Here is a 26,865-nt window from a genome sequence, read left to right on the forward strand (position 1 = left end):
AGGGTATGGTATAAGCATTGTTTGTTATATATTCTTTCAGGGTAGAGATTGAACAGCAATGGTTTGTTGTATTCACTTCCATTTTACGCTGCCTACGTCCTCGCTCTTTACATAGGTTCCATGTCTGAGCCAAGCTGGGATAAATTTCTTTTCTTCTGCTATCCATTCTTTTTAGTTTTCACTATTAGTAGATCTGTGTTTATTATTCCTAATAAATGTATCTTATGAGTACAATGCATTTTTATGTAAAGGAATTAAAAATGCCAATTTTAGTCCATCCTGAGATAAATGGAGATATCATTGTACCAATATCTGGCTGATTTTGTCTTCAAAAGTGATTTTTCTTCCATTTCTTCATTTTCCATAGACACAGTAGTAACATTTCATATTTCATTTGGTGATACCCATTTTCATGTTCATTGCTATAAAATTATGTGTGTTCATTGCTATAAAATAATGCAAATGTTCTTGACCAAGTTCTGTTGTTTATATTGGTGGAAGTCTTATCTATTCCAGTGAATACTTTGGATCTACGCTGGCGTAACAAGAACAAACTTGGCCATTGGTCTGTTTTGTAAATGTTACAGTAGCTGTTACAGATTGCCTTCTGTCTTCTAATCCTAATGTACTGCACCTTTAAATTTTTCCCTTTGATTTACTGTGGTTTTTTCTCATGGTTGACTTTTAATTTTTATTTATTTATTTATTTATTATTCTGGACAGTTTTATTTCTCTTTACCTGTAATTTCCTTTTTAACCTATCTTTACTTTCCCTGTCATCTGATAATTCTGAATTGTTTGTCTGTATATAGCTATAGACATAGATGCCACTGGCTTAGATGCAGAAGAAAATGATATTCCAGCAAACCATCGCTCCCCCAAACCCAGTGCAAACAGTGTAACATCACCCCACTCCAAAGAGAAAAGAATGCCCTTCTTTAAGAAGGTAACACCGACTTCCAAGCTCCCATCTGTCCACCTGCTCACCTGCACTGCGTCGCATTTCTAGTCCTGTTAACTGTCTGCGTCCTTTGACCAGCCAATAACATGCATGCTTTGTTGTTCTTTGTTTCTTTTCCATGCTGCTGTAGCTAAGCAGAAGCAGAAATCGGTAAGTTTATATCGACATTGCCTGTGTTTATCCTGCCACTGGCATCATTAGCATTATGAGTCCAGATTAACAATGCAGCTATTCTAGAATTAAGGATGACGAGATGTGTTGAGCTGTTAGTGGATTCATTACAGGAAAACAGGAAAAAGTTCAGTGTGTCTGTGAAGCTCTGCTACGTACTTATCCTTTTTGATGGAATAATAGGACACACTTAAAAGGCCTTCTGAATGTTTGAGAAAATTATTTCTGGCAAACATAATGCACCTCTCTAGTGCATGTTTATTCCTTCTATATCTTTCTCAAGTTTTTTGGCTTTTTTCTTTATTACTCAGTCTATTGAAATCATTACTGGAATCTATCAGATAGTTTGGACTTAGGAAACAAATTGTCAAAATTGTTGTATTTTTTATTTAATCTGTACTTAAGCTTCTAATTCACTAGGTACAAAGTCTGCAAGTGCACAAGACCAATGGAAAACCTCAGACTTGTTTTGACAGTTTACTTCAAGTTTTTCCTGTTGTCATGTATAAATTATCAGCCAAATGTTCTTGCGATCCATCAGTGAGACTTTTTTAGGATCTCAGCTATTGGAAATGGTACTGCTGGTTCCCAGGGGAGCCAATGTCTCTCCATAGATAACCCAGATAACTACAGAATTATGTAATTGGCATCCTGTTGCAAAAAGCTGCAATATGTTTCTAGGACCTTTGCTGGAATAAGTTAGCAAGACATTAGGTAGCAGCCAAACTATGCAGTGAAATATCACATTTTGATTTTTTTGTTTTAAAATCTTTAGTCTTTATAACTCTCAATCATTTGGTTTTAACCACTCACTTAAATCTGCAGGTAATAAATGTTATTACAGACTGTTATAGTGCTTAAACAGTGCCAAGTGACATTGCTGTCGCTGCTGTGGATGCTCTCGTGTTTAATAAATAGATCTTTGTTTCTGTCTCTCTTTTCTTGAACTCTTTTAAGTAGTATTGAATCCTTCTAGTTTCCAAAGTCACTACTGTTGGCTTCAGTTTGGTCTGTTAAGCCTGGTGTGGAAATCAACAGCAGGTTCTTGCTTCTGAGTAATTTCTTACTTAATCATATTTTTAATTGGATAAAAATTATAAGGAAGAATAATACATGTTGACGTGTATTGGATGCTGTCTGCATAAGCATCTTTCAAAGGTGCAGCTTCTAGATGAACCACCATAGATCTGGATGATGGTTAGTCCCACGTCTTTTTTCCACTCTGTGGTATCTCTTTTCTTCCATATCAGAATCATTACTAGTGTTAGGGTGGTTCATAATACTGACATTTACAGTAAGTACTGGATGGCCATCCCAAAGTAATCTATGCAGTAAAACCATTGAGTAAAAGCCATATGGTCAAAACTGCTAGTTTTTATTCTGAGTTATATTTGAACGTGAATCTGCAATGAAAGCTGTATAGTTCAGTGCCAGTCTCTTAGAAATTACTAGATTCTCTATTGCTAAATTAAAGAACTTTAATGCTTCCATTAGATAACTTTTACTCAATTTTCTGCTGACAGCTTCATTATTTCAAGCTGTAAAGACTAGAGAAAAAAAATGCCCATTTTAACAGAACAGATTTTAAAAATACCCCATATTCCATCAAATAAGGTAATTTCTGTGCTTGCCCTGATTGTCAAATAGCTGGTTAACTTCTAGCATGAATGCCTTTGGTTAAGTCAGCCACATTAAGACAAAGATCTGTTGCATCAGGGTACTCATGCTAAAAGCATTTGCACAACTGTAACGAATTTTTCCTCGAATCTATCTCTAATACGATTATCAGATTACTAAAAATGTTAGCAAGAACAGTGGAGGACTGCTTTTGGATACAGGCCCAGCTTAATTGCAGGGGGTTGCTTTGGAACGTGCTGAGTCAGATTCTGCACTGTGTACAATAAATTCATTTCACGTGCTTATGATGCCTTGGGCACTGGTATTCATTCTCATGTTATTAATTATCTCGTGAAAATACAGGTAACAAAAAATAAAATAAATTACATTGAAGGACATTCACTAAAATGTTTTCTGTGTTTTAGACTGCTTTAGACTGCTGCTTGTGTAGCATTGTGTGCTGTCACTGTATTAATGTCTGTCTTTGTGGGTTTATGTTTTGGAATGTATATACTTATTTTAATTTATTGCAAAACACCTTGGGATACATTGAGTTCTGGAACAATGAACAATGTCTGTATTCTGTGATCTTGACTGATGTATTTGTACTATGTACGCATTTGAAAAATAAGTCTGGCATTTCTTTTTCCATCTCACCCACAGATTCCTGGGTTTGGGTTTCAATCATTTTTTCCCAAGACACAGATAAACCAAAACCTCCCTTATGAACAAAAAATCTTTCTGATAAGACCCCATTCTTGGTGATATATATTGAATGGCCACTTATTAAAGAAAAAAAACCCCAAACCCAACAGTTTAATTTTTTTATATTGTATTGTGATAACAATATAAAATTTTTGCAATCTTTGGAAGGAGACAATCTTTTTATCTTTGTATGTTAAAACACTTTTTTAGAAATTGTGCATGATACATCAGTTAGTATTCTGGTAAATATGGTACTACCAGAATCCATTCTCGGGTGGTGACAAGAACTTCCCAAAGTGGAAGAAATGCTATCCCAAGCTCTGCTTATGATAATTTTCTAGAAATACTAACTTGATCAGTCATTATTTTGATTTAATTTGTGATTGAACTGTGGGTGCAAATCTGGAAGTGAGACTGACTGCTGCCATGGGAATTTGCAGTGATGTCACAGTATTTTTTCAAGCAGTGGGCAGATCTGAACATTATCAAAAAAGACAAGTTATGCTTTCACATGCCCTTTTATTTTTCTCTTTCATAATATCCTATATAGAATTTCTGTTGAAAACAAATGCCACAGCTCTAGAATTAGCCATTTCAATTCATTAGTTGTTGGAAATAACCTTTTCAATTTAGCAGTTAGGAATTAATGGAGTGGGACATGTGCATGACCCAGAATAAGAGTTTTTAACTATCCAGAGTAAATATGAAAACAGTAGGAAAACCTAAAGTCAAAGAAAAGTTTTTTTCAAAAGAAATCCCTGAACCTCTTATGTCCTTATCTTGTGCTACCAGTTTTAGGGAAAAGTTAATGAATCCAAGATTCCTGTGACATCACTGGAAATTCAGAGTTCCTAATACTGTAAAGAGTGATTAACACTTTCTCTATGTGCTGTTATGCTGAAAACTTTTTCTGTTTTGCAGACAGAGCACATCCCTCCCTATGATGTAGTGCCTTCTATGCGACCAGTAGTTTTAGTGGGGCCTTCTCTGAAGGGATATGAGGTAATTGATTGTTGTGAATGGTTTCATTTTTGCCAAAATTCTGTGCTTCATTTGTAGTTGATAATGGATAACATAGGCAAACATCAGACAGTTTTTACTCCTACTGAATAGCTGTTTATTTGTATTTTACTTCATGTCAGAATTGAGATTAGGAATAAATTGCATTCCAATCTCATTGTTCAGATATAAGATTTACTGTCAGCTTTATTATATAATATTATTAGCATCAAGTGTTATGAATTTCCTATGTGATTATTAATTTGTTGGTTTTTTCCTTCTAGGTAACAGATATGATGCAAAAAGCATTATTTGATTTTTTAAAACATAGATTCGAAGGGCGGTAAGTACTTTGCAATGCAAATATACTTCAGTTCAGGTTCCGGTTGGGCACTACCAGGTTTTTAAGAAATAATAAGATTGGACAAAATTAGGAATGACAGCTAATTCCTTGATCAGTGGATTTTAGTGTGGATTGGAAGTTTCCTTGACAGAGCATGCAGAGGCTGTGTTGCAGTGGGAAGTGTTCTGGGGCATATATTTGGTGAGAGTGGAAAAAAGGATGTCTTCTTCTTGATGACTGTGACATTCACACTCCAAATTGCTAGATATTTATCTACAGATTAAAAAGTTATTTTAAGTATTTTTCAAATGATATCAACACTTCCCAGGTTTTGAGCAAACTGACAAGAGCCACGGTTCCTCCTCAGCTCTAATTCCTTACTTGGCATCCATCTTGGAAAGAGTGATATGAGATTCAGACTATCTGGTCTATGGGATTGTTGACCTTTTGATCCCTCAAGATAGGATCTTGGTTTGACAGTAGTTCTGGGCTCTGCAGTGAGAAGTTTCAAAAGGACTGGGATGAAGGGGTAGGGCAGTCCTCCACCTTGCTGAAATATGGTTACCCTTGATAGCAGACCGGCTGCACTCGCTGGGTTCTGATCCAAGTGGTTACAGCAAGCTAGACAAGGTCCAGTGGGATTTGTACTTGAGCCTTCAGGCATTACTGTGGTACAGATCTCAAATGATAGTCTGTCTTTAAAAGCAGTGACGTGATCTGTAACTCCAGCATCATGGACCCATGGAGCAGAGACATCAGGTGCATTCTCCAGACATGATTATATTGGTGTTGGATCAAGCTCCAGATTAATATGTCCCAGTGGGTTGACACTGGGAGGAAAAATTGAGAAAACCAAAAGATCTTATTATAATATCTGTAACTTCAAGGAATGTCCTATTTAGTTTGGAAGTGGAGAGATCCATAACACTATTCTGTGTGTCCTGTTGCTGCCAAAACTTTCAAGAGGGAGCCTGAGGATTTTTGTCAATAGCTTCAGTTTTTTTAAAATACCAGGCACTGTGGTTTAAACTGGTGGATTTTCTCAGTCTGAATAATGATGTAAATACCTAACCACTTCAGTAGTCTCTCTTTGTTAGTCAGGATTGTCAAACCCTAGATACACACCTTCAGAACTGGAAGTTAACAAAACAGTTGTTGCAAGCAGATGAAAATTACTCCATCTTTATGTCTTTAAGTATTTTAGAGCATATCAGATTTTCAGTTGTAGATCCAACTGTTGCAGGGTGAATCCACAAGTACTCCAAATAAAATTGATGTCTATAGTAGCAGATTTGAAGCATTGCAAACTTCAGCAGCAATCTGAATCATTACTTAAGGTTTTGAACAAATTCGCACCGGAGGTTCTCAGATTCATGCTAGTGCTTTAAGCTGCCACACTGCTGTCCCTGCTCTCACTGCAATTGTTTCACAATATGAACATACACACCCTTTGTTTTGAGAGCAGACTTGGTCTTCCTGATGTGACATTTCTCAAAGACATTAAAATGTCCTTAGAAAGATGGTAAAAAGTCTTAAAATGAAAAATAGCATTTTTCATAGATAAAGAGACTGATAAATCTAGCGTTGTTCAATATACCATAATTGCGTTTATAAAGGCAAAAATTTTTCTATAGCCTGTAGGAAGAAAGACTGGCAGGAAAAAATCCAAATCAACACAAAAAACCAAAAAGCTGTAAAAGTTTGTAGTCGTTCCATTAGCAAATAAAGATAACCAATAAGTATCACAATACACGTTTGATTTAATTTTAAGACAAATGGCATTATCTGTGAGGAGCTGTGCCAGAAATCACAATCTTTGGTGATGTTTTTAGCTTAAGTTAAATCATGCCTAGATTTCCAAAATTATATTACTAATCAGTATTGTGCACATTGTTCTGTTTTTTCATATTAACTTCTGGCTCTGTTACATTTTTTAGGGTTTTAGATAAGTGTATACACATGTCGAGTTCAGTGGGAAATGGCCTATTGGATTACATTTCAAATGAACAAACAGCATCTGACAGTGCTTGCTAGAGAGGAGCCCTCCCTCTTCTTAGCAAATCCATTTCCTCTTTTAAATTGCAAGTAAAATCCTACAAGGAAGAACAAGGGAGTATCATCACTCTGATTTAACTTTCAGCACTGGAAAAATGTGACCTCTAAACCTCATTAGACCAGAGAGTTTGAAAAGGAACTTAAGGGTGCATTTTGGCGCAGTAAAGCAAAACAAACCAAAGAAACTATCTTCCTAGGAAGAAGAATATGCAGAAGGTTGTGTAGCAGGTCAGTGCGAACAACTGAAAGTAAACACTTCTTTCTTGGCTCATCTATTCTCATAAACACAAAACTGAACCTGCCAGATAGTCAACCTAGACTTTTCAAGGATGTGCTTCTCCAAGTTACAGTTCTCCTTTTTAGGTGGCTAGCATATTGCTAGCATAATCTTCCTGGAAAATTATAGGTAGCTCTTGCACTCTGTTAGAAAAACACGTTAGTAAACTGAACAATAAAAAACCCAAAAAAAAAACCCCAAGCCAAAACAAACAAAAACCCCATGATTTGTACTTGTAGATCTATACTAATTTCCCTGCTAAGCCTTACCCTTACCATTTAATTCTGCATAGCCCTATATGTCTTATACATATGGCTAAAGTAAGCCAGGTTGTCGTTCAGTACTGTTCAAGTCAGGGAAAGGAGAAAGCAGTTTGCTAATACTGGGGGTACTGGTGTAAAGTCAGATCCTCATCAGACCTGGAGACCCCAGGGAAGTCCCATCTTCTGCAGCAATCCCTGACCTCCTCCTGCCTGCCCTCTCCCTAGGCATGTGTAGGATGTCTTATCAATAGTTATTGTAGCAGTATTAAGTTAGATAAAGTTTTTTCTCTGTTCACATTGAGCGAAGCATACTGTGCTGCTGAGAACTTATTTTCCTGTAGTCTTAGCCATCTTCTAGTGTTAAATGAGAATTCTCCCCACATCCCTGAGAGATAAATAACGTTCAGCACTGTTTTGCTGTGTTTGTTTTGCAGTATATCAATTACACGAGTCACAGCAGACATCTCGCTTGCCAAACGCTCAGTGTTAAACAATCCCAGTAAGCATGCGATAATAGAGCGATCTAACACCAGATCAAGCCTAGGTAAGTACCTGTAATGATACTATCTACAAATTACCTGTGAAGTATGCTACTCTCCATTCACATGTCTAAGCTAAAAATAGCCTTCTCTCTGCTGTGAGAAAATCACAATTCCCATAAACCAGAAATCCTGGCACTAGAAATCATTTTAAAATCACTATCAGGTAAACTTCCTATAGTGCTGATTTTGGTTTATTCTCCTTATGCTCAGTTTTCGTGTTTTGCTGTTTGCCTCAGTGGGGAGAAGCAGCCATCCATATAAAATCTGAAAACATAATGTCTTGGGGTGACCTTATGATGTGTATCCCCTATCGCTGTTCTATGCCCAGAAATCAATTTTGTGCCTTTCTTCTGGCTAAATAGAAATGATTCTTTTCAGTTTCTTGGAATTACATGGATATTACTGATATTTTGCATTATTTTTATAAGTTTACTGTTAGCGATAGCAACTGATACGAAGCTTGAAAAATATTACTGAAGTACACATTTGGTGAATTTTGTGTCAGTTTAAACTAATCCTAAGGTTGGTACAAAAAAGGGAAGGATGCAAAAAGGGAGATGTTTTTAAAAACTGTATAGCTGCATTCATAGCCTACATGTCTGTCATCTTACATGAGTCTTTTAGTACTGAAGCTTGCCCAGTTGTATCAATAATTAAACATTTATTACTCAGAAAGAAAAATAAGCTTAGCTGGGAAGTTGTAACTAAATGTAACCATCTACAGTACAGGTGGCTGCACTGGAGCTTGCCATCCCAAGGTGTCCATAGAGTTAGGAGGAAAAGGTGATAATTTTGGAGCCTTAATTCCTGACTGCCTTTGCCATTCCTCTAGTGTGAGATGTTTTATATCCAAGACTCTGCTGCTGTCACTGGTGCATTCCCTGTGTAGAGCCACCTGGAGAGAGCCAAGAGGTCTCGTGGAAGGTTCCCTGCCCATGGCAGGGCGCGTTGGAACTAGATGATCTTTAAGGTCCCTTCCAATCCAAACTATTCTGTGATTATAAGATGAATCGTGCCAGGAGTCTACATACTCGTGTAAGGGCACTTGGCTGAGATACAGATATGGGTCCCATAACAAATCCTCTGCAAGTCCCCCATCAAATACCAAAAAAGGAGGAACTTGCTACATCACAGATGGATCCTCCACTCGTATTTCTGCCTTTACAGAGCTGCAGATTCCTCTTAGCAGCCTTCGAGAGAGCTTGGTTTCCCCTGAACACAGCATTGTATCTTGAAAAATTGTAAATTTTGTGGAACAAGAAAGTAGTTTCATTCATCCTATTAAATAAGTTCTTATCAGTTTTGCGACAAAAAAATTTCTGACACCTGAACTGACTGAATATTTAACGTTTGCCTAATATAGTAGTCATTTTTAGCATAAGCTTCTCTGCCTTAAAAATTTTGTCTTCCCTTTCTTGAAAATCTGTTTTGTAAAACCTTTGCTTTCAGCTATATGGAGGCTGTGAATTTTTTCTTGGAAGTAGTCTGTAGCTTCCAAGTGTGTCTTATTTAAAGTGTTTTGAAATATCAAAATGCAATGTACTATAACAACATAATTAATATCTTTACACACGAGAATATTCTTCTGTGTGAATTTCAGTCTTGTCACCAAAGTCTGTTTAATAATCTAATGAAAAGATAAAGTGTCACTTATTTTGAATAGGACTGAAAATTGGTAATAAGTATGGAGGTCAACCAGTCATGGAACAAACAGAATCACGATGATTAAGTTTTCAGCCTCATCAGCAAAGCTTGTGCAATTTTGCAATAGTGTACAAATATATGCAGCAGTAAAAGCATATAATTCATTCCTCATGCTAAAATATTCTCATATATGTGAGACTCTATCACAAAAATCTATACAGGAAAAAAATTAATAAAAATTAAATTCTGCCCAATCTTGTACACCTTTATCTCATGTAGAACCATACTCTTGAGAGCATCAACATTTTTTCTTTGTGTCAAGGTACTTTTTTAGATGGAGGTATTTAAAATGGAAGTTCTGACAGAACTGCAGTTTGAGACACCCAAAAGATGACAGTGATTATGTATATATGCAAATATGTGGATTGGTAGGTAGATGTTTCTCTCTAGTTTTTGTAATGGGCCTGTTATTAACTATAATTTCCTGCTACATACCTGGTTTTCAGTTGCTAATAATTGTTCTAAAAATTAACTGATTTATAAAATAACTTTGAAGATCTTTGACCAGAGCAACTGGGTCATTCTAGCAATAAAGTTAGGGCAAAAATTAATTTTACATATGCTAAAATATTCTCAAACGCTTTGCTTTCAGAAGCTGTAATACTTTCATTGTTCTAGTAATCTAGAAGGGTTTTGAAATCTGGTAGTCAACTGAACAAAATTTCAGTTACTTGTTTCTGGGCAATTTTATGAAAATAACGAGAAATCTTGATCAAATTAGTAGAATCTGCCATTAACGCATGCCAAGCTTTGCATCTGAATTGCTTAAAGACTCAGCTTTCCTTGGCTAGGTCCAGCAATGATGCTGAGCAGAATCTGCTCCCAGTAGACTGAATCAGAGCAGCCAAGCAGAACTGAGGTAAAAAGATGCTCATCCTCCAATTTGCGATCCCTCCTTTGCTGTGCAGCATGGAGAATGGAATCAAAAGTCATTTACTTTAAAGAAGTTCACCTGGAAGAACAGGTGGCTGGCCAAGCTAAGGCAGGAAGGAAAGTAGTGAAAATCCATTATGGAAAAGGTTTGACTTATGGAAAAGGAGTTGGGACAGTCAAACCCACTGATACAGCACCTCCAGGTCTCTGCTCTAGGCATGGGATAAACCATAGGAGGACAGAAATCAGACAGGAAGTCTGGGAGGGAAGTGGTGTGGCAGCAGTGTTGGGACAAAAACTGAGATAAAATAAAATAAGCTGGAGTCAGAAAAGGTAACTGCTTTTGTAAGACAGTGGGAAAACCATTGAGCAAGGCAAAAGAAAAAAGTACAAGGCATGTTACAGCCTGTTCCCTTGCCTACCTGCAATGTACCTCAAGGCAGAAATAAGAGTCAGAATCAGAAAACATCATTGTAGTCTGCTGGTAGGTGGCCTCTCCTAGCAGTGGTTCACAAAGAAGATGACAACATACCACTGCTGTGAGTATTTAGTTGGCTGAAGTAGAAGAGGTGAGTGGCAATATCACACCATATAGCGGAATTTTTTTTCTGTCTGTGTGATGAATTTGCTATAAGTTAACGAAATACCCTGTTAAAAGTATATTATTTGGTTTAAAATTCAAGTAGTGCAAAATAAAGGTTAGGAAGTGATAATAAGAAGGCTAACGGTGCAGCTTCTTAGTATTTTTAGGTTATGTTTGCTGTCATCCAGTCTTTGGTCAAATATTTACAGACTACTTTTCCACCAGTCCTCTGCCTTAATATTCTTGAAAAATATGTAAAATAGTGTGGGGAATTGGAATTTTTGAGTGAATCACTACTTCCCTAATTTCCCTGTATTAACTTATACAGTGTATGCCATCAAAATCGGCATGTTGCATGATAATGCCCTGACTTGGAAGAGGGGGATGGATATCAGGCAGTCCTTTATGGACTACTGGAGCTCCTGTTGGGTACCTTGTAAAATACCAGGCTTGTGGATCCTCATTCCCCAGAAGTCCTCTTATTTTAGGCTCTCCTCTTTGCAGACATTTAACTGGGGAGATATTCTTTTCATTTCCAGCCTAGCTCAAAGAATTTTTTCCTTCTCTCAGATCAGTACTTATATTCTGTACTGACAGTACAGAGCAGCATCAGGAATGTCCTGAGTCTTAGTACTGACTTGTAAAAGAAGCTTCAAGGTTATGTTCCATTTTGGAAGAAAGAATCCCCAGGAATCAGGATTTCCTGTAGGATGGCTTCCATATTTCTATTCTGAATGTAATTTCTAGTGGTAATTACTCTGAAGAATCAGACACTGCATTTCTGAAAATTAACCCTCCCTGAATTATTCATAACTTGTGATGATTCTTTGTAATTTTCTCTCTGGAAAATACTAATAATTCCAGCTTTTCACCTAACTGGGATGTTTCAAAGGGAAAAATCATTTTATTGCATATATCACCACAGTAAGCTCCACAAAATAGCCCACAAATATTTTATTAATTCTGTTTTCAGAGGAAGATTAGAGCCATGTGTTCTAAATGAGATGTGAAACACATATTTGAAAATGAAGAGAAAGTAAATGATTCAATGGCTTCTTATCAGTTGACAGTGTATGGAGTTGCATACTGAACAAGACAGCAGCCCTAAAGGAACAACTTTATTATATGTTCCTGAATGTGCTCTGTTATAATACAGATCGCAAAAGATTTGATTTAGGAGAGTTATTGTGGCATTTCCTACTTTATCAGCATTAGCTTTGCAGCCAGTAGTATTCTCTATGATTACAAGTTTCACAGATACATCATTAAATCAGGACTCACATCACATTCGTTCTTTTCTAGTATCTGCTGCAGGTCTGCTAGGAGTCCTGGAAAATGAATTTTTTGTCTGCCTACATTTTCCCTTCTATAAAATGAAATTAATAGGGTTTTTTCCCCAGATCACTGGGGGGGAAAAAAAAGAAAAAAACCACAGAATTTCAGCAAGTACTAAATATATTCTGGTTCTCTTTTTTTTGTCCAGACTATCTACAATGACTTAGCTCTGACCTAGGTATTTAAAACTCGTGTTTATCACAATAAAAATTTGTTCTTGTTAAGGAAAAACAGGGTTTGTTTTGGTTTGTTTTGGTTTGCTCTGAATACGTCTCCTGGCTGCAGAGCTATGGGATGTGGGGAGATGAGTTGCTTTCTTGTCTCTCCTACTTGAACAGTCATTGGCACGTGGACAGAGACCTATGTGGTTTATTCCTACATCTGGTATAATTTAAAAATGCCTTTTTGCAAATATATATAGATATATGTTTTCTATGTAATATATATATAGCAAATATAGCTCCCCAAAACTGCTTTATGTTAATCCAAATCCCTCCCTCCTTCCAGATTCAATGGAAAGCTATTTCTTTACTCACCAACCTTTGTGCAGTTGTACCTCATGCAGCCAGGCCACTGATCAACCCTTCACTTATGATCACATTTGTGAGCAGCAGTTGTAACTGCAGCAGAGAAGGCTATTTTTTAGACTTCTGAAAACATATTGTTGGTTTTTAACTATTATTTTAATAAGTGTTTCATCAATTACTTAAGGTAGTACAAAGGTACTGTGCTTGATCTATTTAATACCAAACACTTTTTTCTGGGAAATAAATGTACGTCTTTTTGAGAACTCTTACCTTATCACCCAATACAGGTCTGCAGTGTTGTGCATAGCACAGAAAACAGTGAAGTGAGCACCATTCTTTGGAATGATTTAATAGATAACCCAGAATTAATTTCAAAGAGACGTACACCAACAACGTGATAATCAGAAATAGGAATTGCCACGAGGAACTTGATTTACAGGATTATAAGGGAGTCTCAATCAGCTTTTAATGCTACACACACCTATCGACTGACAGTTTGCTTTTGTAATGGAATCAGTTAAAAATAGACTTGGGATTTGACTCATGGGAAACCAATGCTGCCACTGAATATCTAGTATAAAATTAATGTTCTCAAGAACTTTTTTAAAATAGTGTCTGGCTCATAAAGATTTAGGTGGATAATACAGTCTTATTCCTCTCTAATTAAGCTTATTTTGATGTAAATAGGAATGTTTGCTTGTCAATATTGTTACATGTTTTAACACGTGAGATGTTAGAACTAAATTTAAGGAAAGGACAAATGATTAATTTCTTTAAAAGCCTAGAAGAAATCTGTAATTTTGAATAGATTTTTTCTCCAAGAAAGTACAGTATGTGGTTAAGTCTTACTCACCTGAAAATCAGCCCAAATTGGCTTAGTTAAATTTTATATAGACACATGCCATTTGCAGAAACTGCTGAACCAGCTTAGTGCTTTTGCTGCATTTTTTGTCAAAAGAACCCAAACCTTTTTCTGTGTATGTTACGCTTGTTATAACCTTACCTCATGCTGTATGCTTTGTACAAAACCTGATTGTGTTGGCTTTTTCCATTCTTTGCTTCATTAATGCTCTCCCTTTCCAGATGTTTTAGGTATGTATACAAGCTTGCAAATTACTTTTCCTGCTGTTTTGTGTTCAGTGCTTTATTGTACCTCACAGAACCACCGTGTGTTTCTCGCATCTGGCTCACTGACAGACAAAAGCTGATCTTGTACCTGTGCTGCTAAGTCTTTATTTTAGAAAACCTTGCTGGTTTTCCTTATTTATTTTCAAGTAATTCTAAAAATAAAGTTGACATTGACAAGTAAACGCTACAGATTAGGTATTCCATTGTATATTTCTGAGATGTGTGCACCTAATCTGCGTGTTCTAACACAGATGAGTGACCGTGGATGTAAAATGTATCACTGTGTTTATGGTAAATCGATTGCCATCACGTGCCTGGGAATCTATTTGCTTTCCATGTGCATATGCAGTAACCTGTCAGGCATTACATGCACCCAGTTTGCATGTGCAATTGAGCACCTACCTTTGGAAGACTGTCTCTAAAAAGTGTACAGATCTTCCATTCACATCATTAGGTTGATACCCCAAAGTTTTGTCTTCTGAAAATGAAACATAAATGCTCAAAGAAATAGTAGTGGATTACCTGTGCAAATTTCAGCCTTGTGGTTTCTTTTTCCTTGATAGTTGTGTGAGAAGCCAATTGAATGCTTGAAACTATGGTAACAATTTTTTTGCTTGATCTATATATATATATATACACACATACACATACTGTATATTATATACAAATATGATGTTACTATGTATTCTCCATGTCCAGTAATTTAATGACAGTTGTGGTGTCAAGTATAATAAGTTTCAAGTAAAAGCTATCCTTATAAATAAGGATAAACCTAAAAGAGTGCTAGCTAGGCATCATAAAAATCCTTCATTACTTACAGAGGCCATGGAACAGGAACGCAAAATTTGGACTTAAGCAAGAGTGTATTTCCTTCCCAAAGCCTCAGAGATCTAATATAGTTCAAAGAAAATAAAAGAGGTGTTCAGTGTGTTATAGAAAATCCTGATTGTCGCTTTATAATTTTATCTTCAAGATAGGTGTGACAAATGTCCATAACTCTCATTCTCAGGTGTTAAATATGTTAACCTGGTAAACCTGAACCTGCCTTGAACCAGAATGCAGTAAAATAGCAGCTTAAGAGCTTTTGAGTTTTCATGAGGGTGTAGATATACTTCTTTTTGCCCACAAATGGGGAAAGAGCAGTGTGAAGTTCATGAACCTGTGATAATTTATCAGTCTCACATGTCACAAAATACTCTTTTATCCTGCTGGGCCAGCCTTGATTTTCTTAACATCTAAGGTCAGAGTTTCCCCAATGAATTCTTTAGGTAGTACTGTATTAGAAGTTTGGTACTAACTTTCCAATATTCTAACTTGCAAATAAGGTTTTGATACAGTATAGGCAAAGCATTTAAATGAAATTTCTTGAGTGTTTTTAAAGGGTATATGGGGGAAAAAGATTCTTGATTTCTGTAAATTAGAGATAACTCTCAGCAACCTCTCCTTGTATTTTCTCATGATGCTGCACAGAAATATGTGATTGATAATTACATTGAAACAAAACATATGCTAGAAACAAAGTATGTAGCAATGTGTTAGAATAATTTTTAAGGTTATGGATATCTGTGTAATAGGATACTTGGATAGGTGAATAAAATATTTTTAGCTAGTTAGCTGTTTGTTTAAGAGTACAGTTTGCTTCACTTAAAACTATTCACACTGTAGGCTGAATTTTTTTCTTTCTCCTGGGCTGGTGGAACTGATTAAAAGTTGGTGTTTGTGACCCCACTTTATTCAAGACTAAAGGTTTGCTTTGTTTAACCAGAATGCAAAGAAGTCTGGGTTCAGTTCTGTTCTCTGCTAAGAGAGGCAAGGGCTCATCATTCCCATCGCCATGACAGGGCTGTGATCGCCATGACAGGGCTGTGATTGCCTTTAGGGTGGCTGTTGGTTGGTCCTGCTGAGTCTTACGCACTTTGCATGATAATTAAACTTTCCCTGGAGAAGGAACTGGAATCCATGTGTTTTGCCTCCCACTCTGAGCATCAGGCTGCAGAGTCAGTATCTCTCCCACTCAGTGAATACGCAAATGTTTTGTGAGTGGCACACCATCAGCAGGAGGGGTTGAATAGCCAGTGATGGAGTGGTTCCACATCCTATCTGTGAGAAAGGCTGAACATTTTTATTTATGTTTGTTCTGAAAAAAACAACAGACCTAGGGAACACTTATTTAGTGCCTATGTATGGACCAGATCTGTAAAAGCCTACAGCACTGCACTGAGTAATGATGCATAGTCAGAAATACCCAAGTTATTGCCAGCCTGACATGATGATATCCATTCTGAACTGTGCAGAGACACTTGGTCCTCTGGACAAAATAAATGTTAGACTGCTTCTTCGCCCAGTTTTCCTATCCTGATTACTCCTTAACAGAGTGTAGGGGAGCTTAATGATAGGAGCAGTGCTATGCTGCTGCATGGCACCTTCTGGAGCTGCTGTGGTTCTTCCTGGCACAGTCATTTCAGTGCACCCTTGTGCAGTGCTCAGCCACTTGTGTTTCTGCTGCAGTCTGCTGGTTTCAATCTTTTCCATTCATAGGCCGTTAAAATTTACTTCCAGTTTAAACTTGGCATAAGAAGCATCATTCCATGAATGCTATTGTTTTGCTAGCCCAGAGAAATGAGGCAGGAAGTAGACATTTTTATGTGCTATTTAGTGTTTTTAAATGACACTATCTGTTTTATATTTTCACATAATTACAGTGCTGAATTTCAGGAGATGTTAGTCCATTATAAATAGATCTTGGTTATGTTGAGGTTTCCAAACATGACATTATTTCTGTCAATACCACTTGGACGTGTGTGTGCATTAAAAGCCATCTGAATTCTGCCTAAACTGAGCCTTAGCAGGCAGGAGGAGGAAAACCCTGTTTTCCTGCAGCACCTCGCCTCACAGCTCCCCTTCAGCAGAGCCCAGACAGGAGCTCCAGGCAGAGCAGCAGACATGCTTCTCTCCTTTCTGCCTTACCCCTCGCAGGAGCCCCATCTGTTAGGCATGAGTAACACATGCAGCCACTTTTCCTGGAAAATATTGTCATCCTCCCACTCCCACCCTCCTCTTTTTACGTAACAAGCTACTGGCTAAGGTATTTGGTGGAGACCAGGAAAATCTAAGTATATTCACAAACTACATTTAGGTTAGACATTTGATTAAACACCTGTAATCCAGGCATCTTTTGACCAGTTGCCTGAGGACTAAAGCTAAAGCATTTATTCTCTTTTGCTTATGTTCTTCAAGATTTTTTCCTTCTTAGCTGGATATGCTGGAGCAGAGGCACAAAGCATTCTGCTCCCCAGCACTGGGATGCCCCATGGTGTGAGGTGGGACATGTAGTCCTGCCTGGAGACTGTGGGACTGAACGTCCCTGGCTGGGGAAGGAGTGGAGCCTCCTGTCCCCTGCCCAGCAGGAGCCCCCTGTTAGCTCCCTGCCTGCCCAGAGCAGCATTGCTGCTTGAGGGGAGGAAAGGAAGATGAGAAGAAGGAGGCCAAATGCTTATATACCTGTGGGGTGCCTTCTTAACTTGCTCTGCTGTGCTCAAAGTCCATGTAACTTATTGGAACATCAGTAACATCTCGGCCTCTTTGCTTTGTTTCCAGGGAGCACAGATCCCTGGCGCAGTCCAGGATAGCCTGCTGTGGCTGAGTGCCTGCATTCTGCTTACAGCAGTACCCCATGGAGACACTATGATTTTTTCACTCAATATAAGCATGTGTATACACACACATGCTCACAAATTAAAATTTAAAATTTTAGTTCTGTCAGTCAAGCTCATGATTTTGTTCTTAATAGAGACTTGTGCGGGGCAATAATTATCACTTCCTTTTTTTTCTTTTTTAATTTTCTTGGATGTCAGATATGACCTTTACTCATTTCTAGCCGTTTTTTTGGTGCAAGACATTCTACATGGTTTTAAGTGACTGGGATAAAAAACATATTTTTTTCTTTCACCTTTGTTATGGAAATCATGAGGTTGCCTTAAACTTCTCATTATTACATTCATGGAATTCAGTGATTAATTATTTTTCAGTAACTGTGTTTGTAGAAAAGAATTAGCATAAAAAAATCATGGCTTCTGATGGCTGTTCTTCTTAATTTACAAAATTATTTCAAAGCCTTTTGTGTAAGGTGTTGCTAATCATTTTGTATTGCATACATTGACATAGGTGTGCTCTTTTCATTCCATATGTCTGTAATATCAGGAGCCCTGTTTAAAAAAACTGGAATGCTTTGTCTCTGTGCCTGTTTCAGTTGAAATCATAATTTACATACCTGTTTCTATGAAAAAAACAGAGCCACCAATACCATAGACAGGAGACAAAGTCAAATTTAATAGGATATAAAAATCATACTGTGCTCAGTTGAGAGTATTTGAACTTCACTGCTCCTTGTGAACATCAAAATCTCTTTGCTGTATCTAAGCAGTATTTTGTGCTTCACGTGGGCCTTTGCAGGCCAGATGCATACCCATTCTGCATCTCCTCCCTGTCATGGAACTGCTATCTCATCAGGGTCTTGCTGAAACAAATTGCTGGTGTAGCTGCTGCTCTGGCAAGCTGAGTGTACCAGTGACTCCTGGCTGCTATGGGTGCAGCCCAGGTTTGCAGGAGGGTTGTTTCTCCACTGTGTAGCCTAGAGAATGTTCTTTTACCATGGCATTATATAAGTGACCCTAAGTTCCACCACAGCTCGTCATGTTATTAGTGAATTGACAGAGATAAAACGAGGTAGTGTTGTATCTTTGCCTGTATTTTAGGCGAGATTATTGTAGTAAACTGGGAAAGATTTTTTCTTGGAATTCACCTGTAAGGTCCAACTGGTGTAAGGAATGTTTGTCTGCCCCCGTAATGGAAAAGCCATTTACTTGTGCTCTCACGGCACTGAATTTCTGTTCAAGGTACAGTAGTGATATTGGGAATTAATATTTGGAATAAGTTTAAATGTGCTGTATTTAAAGTTGTCTGGGAGATGTGTACTTACTGTTTCTTAGACCTGACTCCTTATTGTATGGAATAAATAGTTGAGTGCTCCTGTCATTTAAAATATGTTCACTTTCTGGTTACCAAGGAGACCATATAAAATAGATTGTAAGGGTCACTTTAAAATTTGGTAGCTGATTTCTGGGTTTGAATTTTGTAGCTGGGCTGTCAGCATATCACGATGATTGTCACAGTAGTTCTGATTATTTTTATGCCTCTGATTATGATTGGCAAATACAATTTATTGGAGTTTAGTGTTAAAACTTCACTCTTATGCCTCTCCAGTACATAAGAAGGGACATTATTATAAATAGATGGTATTCATGGAGGTGGGAAGATTGCAAAGCTATTACTGTGCTGCTTTGAAGATACCCTACTGTCACTGTTCTCAGCTCCCTATTTTAACTACCAGTGACATTTGTGTTACTATCCCCACATGACTTTTTGAGTTCTTTGCTTACTTTGGGCAAAAGTCTGAGATAAAATTTGTGTTGAGTGTCGTGTTGTGCAGGAATTTTTACAGATAGAGAATTTGGGGTTCGAGAGAGATTGTTAAAGAAAAATGAAAACCAAAGCAGTAGCAGTGGATAAAGCCTTTGTCATCTAAAAAGAGAAACTACTATTATGTAAGTAATTACAAAAATCTTAGATGTAAAGTTAGAATTCAAAGAAGATTTCAAGCAGAATTAAGGTTTTTTCCAGAAGCTGAAGAAGTACTCTAAGGAACAGGAGCTCAGGACCTCTTCAGCTATCCCTGTGGCATTTTTCCCATCCATTCTTGACTGAAGAGGTAGAGCCACATATATTAGTTCACCAGTCATGCAGTGTAGTTCCTTGAACTTTTCTCCTATACTCAAGTTAAGAAAAATAAGTACCGAACTACATTTTAGTTGAAGAAAATGATACCTCTCCATCTTCAGACTCAAGTGGAAACTATGGGTTCATAGGACCATAGTTACCTGCAGTTGTTGCCCTGGGTGTGTTTCACAATAGAACATACCCTGAGGAATACTCTGCCCTGGCAATGGGTGTTTCAAAAAGTATAGCAGGAAATGTAGTCCACAGAGGTGTGTTCTCTACTGGCAAAAAAGTGCTTCCAGCAGTGCAGCAAATACTGCTTCCCCAGACAAAATTATCATACAATGGCATAGAGACAGATTTTGCTGGTTTTAAATTGTCTTGAACAAAAATTTTTTAGCAGTCTGGAATGGTCTTAAAATGATATGTTAATTAATATTGTTATACTGACTAAAGTGTTGAGACTGGTTTGAAATTGCAAGAAAGCAATCCAAACTCATCATCAGAACAGTGTAACAAATTCTCTCTGATATGTTTATTCTAGTTGTCATTTGAACTTAAATTAGGGATGGATTCTTAAGTGTCTTCTACTAAAACTCTGAGACAGGGGTATTCAGTGATTTCACAAGTACCTCTATGCAACAAAGTTGTAGAAAATGTAATTGTGAATGTGCCAAGAACCATCGGAAGTTCTGTCTTAAAACAATGTGGTCGTAATTCAGACAGCAGCAGGACCACAGTGCTTTTATTGGCCAGCAGGAAAGCATGCATCAGTGCTTTCCATACCACACCGTGCACATCTCTGCATTACATTCCCTGCTGTAAACCACTGATTGCATGTGCTCACCCCAAACTGCAGATAACCACAAACAGTTGGAAGTGATCTCTAGTAGATCCAAAGCAATGTCAACCTCCTCCAATAAAGGACATCATACATAGATTTTTCTGAGGACCATTTAGATGGACATTGATTTATAAAATGGCCATAGCAATCACCTATTGATTTGGAACCAAAATACTAGCTGGGATGCCTTGCTCTCTCTTGGAAATTTTGCAACCTTTTTATAGTACCCGATTTATTCAGTTGCTATTCTAAGATAGCAAAAATCAATCTCTCCATATCTCTTGAAAGAGACCATTTGGTATAGAAAACTCTATGCAGATCAGATAGGTTGTGTTTTCAAGCTAAAGTAAAGCTTTTGCCAGCAAAATAGATAAAAGGCTGATAACGTAATTTCAAGGAACTCTCTTATAAAATTTTTGGTACCTCTTCATGACCTTTAAGTCTCTGTTGGTTATCTTCTTATATTTTCTTTGAATGGGCTAGATATTGAATCTGGTTTTGGTTCATGAAGCGTGCACAGCCTTTAAAGGGAAACCTGTATGAATTAGTCTTGTCTGGCCCGATGACTTTCTTTATAGACTTGCACAAATCACCCAGCTTCTCTAATTCCTCTGTGAAATCAGTTGATAGCAAGATTTGAACAGGAAAATGTGATTTCATTTCAAAGATGATTTTGCTATTATAAGATGTAGTTTTGTTTCATTGGGGAATGAAGACAGTTTCTACACCACTTGTGAAAGTGGATGCAGCCCATCTGTCTTGGAGAGGTTTGCCCTGGAAAGTACTGCCAATCAGACAGGGTGCCGAGAGCTGGGAGCATGACTACCAGAAGAAAAGATGATTTTTCTCTGGGAAAAAGCAGCTTTCCACAGCTCCTGGGGTTGTGAGGAGGATACCATGGCATTATTTAGATTATTCAGTTAGTTTCTCTTATAAAAGTGTTTTACACATAATAATGAAATTTTTAACATGGTACCATACTTAGGCCAGTAGAAGAAAACTGTTTTCCTGAGCTTTGATAAGTTGAACTAAATGGGAAAACGGTAGTTCCTGCTAACATAGTAATCAGTACTTCCTAATGCCTATCTCAGGCAGTCCAGTTTGAGCAAACTGGTTATTGGGTAAGATTCAAGTCTGAGCTGACATTATTTACGTGTAGCAGATCTGTGGCATAGTACAGTTACCATTTGATGCAGCAAGCATTCGTACCCCTTTTTCTTGGTCTGGTCTGGGGTCATGTAAGAAGGTGTTACCAGTATCTCTCCAGCTTGGAATAGCAGGAATTGGTGAGGTGAGAGAGGCAGGCAGTGCCTGCAAGGGCAGCAAAGCCGGGGTGAAATGCTCTCATTAACGCTGTATTCATTACCCTACTGTGCCAGGGACATGCACAGATAACAACTCCTGCAGCCAGAGGAGGAGCAACACGCCAGTCTACTACATTGTTACATTTCTTAAAACTAATCACCTCTTAGTATTTTCATAACTTTTAATTTTCTACTTCTCTGCAGCTGAAGTTCAAAGTGAAATTGAACGGATTTTTGAATTAGCCAGGACACTGCAGCTGGTAGTGCTTGATGCTGATACCATTAACCACCCAGCTCAACTGAGCAAAACCTCTCTGGCTCCCATTATAGTATATGTAAAGATTTCTTCTCCTAAGGTAAATATTTTAGATACCTTTATGTTCTTTCAGTCTTTTTTTTTGGGGCCTTAAATGCAGATAATCACATGTCCTCATTTAGGTTCAGAGCTATATATTGTTACTGCTTCCCTCTGGATAGTGAAGTATTAATAATCAAAAAAGTATCTGAGCTCCAATGTTACCAAAACCCGTTTTGGAAAAGATGCTGTAGCTCCAATGGGTTTTTTAATTGGGATTGCACTTTTAGTATCAATCACGTAAGTAGTAGTAGTGTTCATGGTTCGTTAAATCAAAATAATACAGAAATGAACACAGAATGAGTATCAGACTGATTGCTAAAGTTTAACATCTGATAATATACTCTTTCATTGTGTGTAAAAAAACACGCACAGACCTTGCGAAGAGGCATTCAAAAGAGAAGAATGAATTTGTGGGAAGAGAACTCAGGAGATCAATTTAAAAATTCAACTTAGAAAAAATGAAACCAGAAGCAGCGTAAAAAAGGCAGGAGGGGAACTTTTTAGTGCTTGTAAAGGAAAGGAGATACTTGGATGTAAATTAAAATTAGCTCATTCTGGATGAGGGAACATGGGAAATGTTCTTGAAGCCAGCAAATGAAGAATTTGCTCATGTGAGCAGTTTCAAATGTAAACATTTTAAGTGGTTATATATGTATATTAAGTCTGAGCCTGCTCACTTTTTTTTAATGTCTTACTTTTCACAGGTTTTACAGAGGTTGATAAAATCCCGAGGGAAATCTCAGGCCAAACACCTTAATGTTCAGATGGTGGCAGCTGATAAACTGGCACAGTGTCCTCCTGTGAGTTACTGTTAATTTATGTCTTGTCACTGAAAGGTGCCTTTCTTTTCAAGCACGAGGTTAATTACATAATTTTCGGGAATGTTTGCCCTCTTCTGGCCATATTTCACTATTGCTTTTTGCAGAACACCTCCTGAAGTCTTGCGGCTCTGCACAAGGGTGCAGTCACAATCAGTTATTAGGATGTGTGCTGATACAGTCAGTGCTTCAGTAAACTGAACATTTGTTTTACTTGATAATTTTTAGGGAGTTATTGGTCTAAAAATGAACCCTCTTAGTGACTGTGCTTTATCTCTGGTAGTGTAGGGTAAGACCAGTGGTTTGAGTAGCTCCTCTGGGGCATCTGTCACCACAGCCCACCACTGTTGATGTTCTTGGTCAGGGTTTTGGCAAAAAGTTGAGTGGTACTGCATAGCTGACAGCTCTGTAGTTCTTCTTCAGATGTGCACTGAAGCAAATTCTCTCAATTTCCACCTATGAAGTGGAGGTGATGAGACCCCAACTGTGTTTTAAACCTGGCATGCATTGCTACCTGCATAGTCAGCTGTCAAGAGTATGGGTGAGAAACCAGAAGATGAGAGTACAGTTCAGTTGCAGATATAATTTGCCATAGTTATGGAGCTGAGTGAAGGGAATGTCCTCATCATTTCAGTTCAAGCATCTCAGTTAAGAGATGCTCAGGTCTCCAGGAAGTCAATGAAGAATGCTGGAGACCTGCATAGGCCCCTCAAAGCTGCCTTCTGCTCCCTGACCAGGGAGGAAATAGATGAAACTCACCTCCTAACTTTAGAAGTCTAAAATTAGACGGTGTGACTAATCTCTTACCTAATATTTGTATGACACTTGGAAACTGAATGATCTGTATTCTTACTGTTTTAGTTATTGGTCTTAGTTTGCCTTAGTTTTCTCTTAGTTATTCTAGATAGGGGGATTGACTCCCTTTCTTGCCATTCCATTTTTTTCAATAGTTAATTCTTCAATATTTATCCCTTCTTTCTGTATATTTAAGATTTGTTCAAGCTGCTTCTTCCCGTCTTCTTTGACTGTTGGTGCATTACTATGTGGAAGTCACAAGGCCTTGCTTTCGCAAGTGTAACATTAGTGCTAGTTATGATTACGGTCTTTTGTGTCAAATGCATTCAGAAAAACAAACACAAATAAAAAAAGGCAAAATATCTTAATACAAGTACTAAAAATGTGGTTCATTTTTCATTAATGAAAAGCATGATCATTGTCTCTAGCTGATCTCCCTTTACCTGGTGATTATTCTCACTAATACCTTTCCTTTATCAGGAAATGTTCGATGTAATTCTTGATGAGAACCAGCTTGAAGATGCTTGTGAGCACCTTGCTGACTATCTGGAAGCCTACTGGAAGGCCACACATCCACCTAGCAGCAATCCTCCTAACCAGCTTCTCACTCGCACACTTGCAACAGCCACTCTTTCTATTAGCCCAGGTCCAAATATTAATTTACAGGTACAGTTTTTATGCCATCTCTTCTTTTTCTTCTGTCAACTTCTCCTTCCAAAGCACAGTGTTAGGCTGATATTAGAATACGCTGAATATGTTTTACTGCTGTTGATAGAGTAAAAGCTTTTCCAGTAGACGTTCACCCATTTTCCATATAAAAGGCAAATACAAGCATGTCACTGTTATTGCTATTGTATTCATGGTAGCATGTGTTTGTGTGTTGACTAGGGGGCTGGTTTTGATTCCAAGGACTAAGCTGGCCTGACAGAAAACATATGTTGATGTGAAGTGGAATACTTCAGGTTTTATTGTGCCCAGGACACCGCTGTGCCAGTAATATTTGTACCAGCCACAAGCATTTTTATAGCTGGCCATATGTAATCCAATCAGAGAAATAAAACTAGACTAAGACTATGCACATTCCAGCCTCTGGTAACTTTCTGACTGATGGGCATACTATTGCTAATAGGCAAATCCCAGCCCCAGAGGCCCTGCATGACAAATTGGGTTATGTACAGGCCAGATCCACAAATGTTGGAGGGAAATCTGTTCCAATCTTCCCACAGGCTGTAGAGTTGTAGAGGTTGAGAATGACTGACTGTATTAGTGAAGATTCTAGGTCAAAGTGACCCTTCCAGTGTTTCTTTTGTTCTTTTATTCATTGGACATTGCTGTGAAAAGTACAGATTTCCTTCAAGCTGAACTCCTAGGTCAAATTCAAGTCCCACTGCACTTCACTTTGTGCAGAAAGACCTTGAGAGGCTCTATCTTCTGAACAGTGAGGACACTCTCCAGTTCTCCAGTGAGCTGGGAAAAGCAGGCTTTATTCCTGCCTCTGCACTGATGTACCTGTTGATACAGGCATATTATGTCCCCTCTATTCTCCTTCGACTTTTGGGTTGTATAATTTTATTGAGGTGTTCTGCATAAGGAGATGCTTTCCTTTGGATATGTGTTGCATGATATGAAATGAAGTGTTTCAAGATGATACTTCATTATAAGTAGTGAGTGATGCCTTGAGGCTGAGAAGATAACAGAAGGGGTTAAAATACATCTGTCCCAGATCAAATAATGGCTCACCACATCTAAATTTCTACCTAAGTTCCATATATGCCCGTAAGTTATATCCATATGCAAATTACAATTCATAACTCTGGCTAAGAAAAACACCTCCTCTTAGAAAATCAAATAAAAAAAAAATGGATCTGCCCCTAAATTAAAATGCAAAAAAGTAATCTTTGTTATTGTTTTGCAAAACAGTGTTTTTGTGTCAAGTAATTTAGTTCTCATTAGAAAACCACAGACTTGACAGGTTTGTTCTTTAACAAGAATAATTTCTTTAGCCATCTCGAAGGGTATCTCCTTCTCTTGCTTTCAGACACAATTGCAAGAAAAGAGACTGTAAGCTATAGCTCATTTCTGCCTTTTTTTCTGTCCTCAGAGCTGAAACACCTTGAAAAAAATTGTGAGCTGGAAGAATTTCTGAGTATGAAATTCAGTATTGTTGTGTGCAGCCTTGCTAGATAAACTTTCTTTGCTTTGTAGACTTTTAAATTATTTTGCTCAAGTTTTTTATGCTTTTTGGGTGTGGATTTAGAACTCACATACTCATTGTATTAACCACATTCTCTGGAGGATCTATGCAGTTTTAATAACACTTTTCTGAATGCTGTGCTGTCTCCTTACAAACTAACAGATTTTTATTTAAGGACTAAAAATGAGAGTGTATTTGCAGTTTCACAGTTTGTTTGTAGGTCTACTAATACAGAAGTGTGAATCAGTGGGGATCTCTTATGGAACATAAAAGTTTTACGTTCCTTTGGTTTCATTTTCCTACGATAAATGTTCAGCTGACATCTCAAACCTGAGCCTGTCACTGCCTTGGCACAGAGCGGGTCTGTTTTTTAATCATGGTGGCTGAACCCATTCTTTCAACAGTGTTAAGAGCCTGTGTTTAGAGAATTTAAAGTCTATGCCTCTGCTGTTTTTCTGGGCTGCTCTGCAGGGAAAAGCCAAGCCACCAGCTGTTTGGCCTGGGGGAGCCACGCCCGCCCTGCAGAGCATTGGAGTCATCCTCCCCTGGGGCCAATGCAGTGCCCCTTTGCCATGAAACATATTTGGGGTTTGTGGTTTTTTAGTCCCCAGAGTGTATTGTAAGGAGGGATTTGTGTTTCCAGCTGCCAGAGTGGCATTTTTACAGCATGATGCTGCCTGTGTGCGTTGCATGG

General features: G+C 37.8%; 1 protein-coding gene across 18 annotated transcripts in view; it reads left to right on the forward strand.

Annotated features, from left to right (window-relative positions):
* CACNB2 (calcium voltage-gated channel auxiliary subunit beta 2) overlaps window positions 1–26,865 on the forward strand; it is a 249,770-nt gene that overhangs the window by 216,734 nt on the left and 6,171 nt on the right. For 9 of the 18 annotated variants that reach the window (XM_032113859.1, XM_032113849.1, XM_032113698.1 and 6 more), the window contains 8 exons: window positions 813–946; window positions 4,376–4,456; window positions 4,738–4,796; window positions 7,826–7,935; window positions 14,039–14,047; window positions 22,211–22,362; window positions 23,069–23,164; window positions 24,458–24,643. In XM_032113859.1, coding sequence (XP_031969750.1) covers window positions 813–946; window positions 4,376–4,456; window positions 4,738–4,796; window positions 7,826–7,935; window positions 14,039–14,047; window positions 22,211–22,362; window positions 23,069–23,164; window positions 24,458–24,643 — 827 coding nt within the window. Of the gene's footprint in view, window positions 1–812; window positions 947–1,091; window positions 1,112–4,375; window positions 4,457–4,737; window positions 4,797–7,825; window positions 7,936–14,038; window positions 14,048–22,210; window positions 22,363–23,068; window positions 23,165–24,457; window positions 24,644–26,078; window positions 26,124–26,865 lie in introns of all 18 variants that reach the window. The other 9 variants (XM_032113718.1, XM_032113728.1, XM_032113779.1 and 6 more) reach the window with 4 other exon arrangements.

Source organism: Corvus moneduloides, chromosome 1, assembly GCF_009650955.1.
Source record: "Corvus moneduloides isolate bCorMon1 chromosome 1, bCorMon1.pri, whole genome shotgun sequence".
Lineage (NCBI taxonomy): Eukaryota > Metazoa > Chordata > Aves > Passeriformes > Corvidae > Corvus > Corvus moneduloides.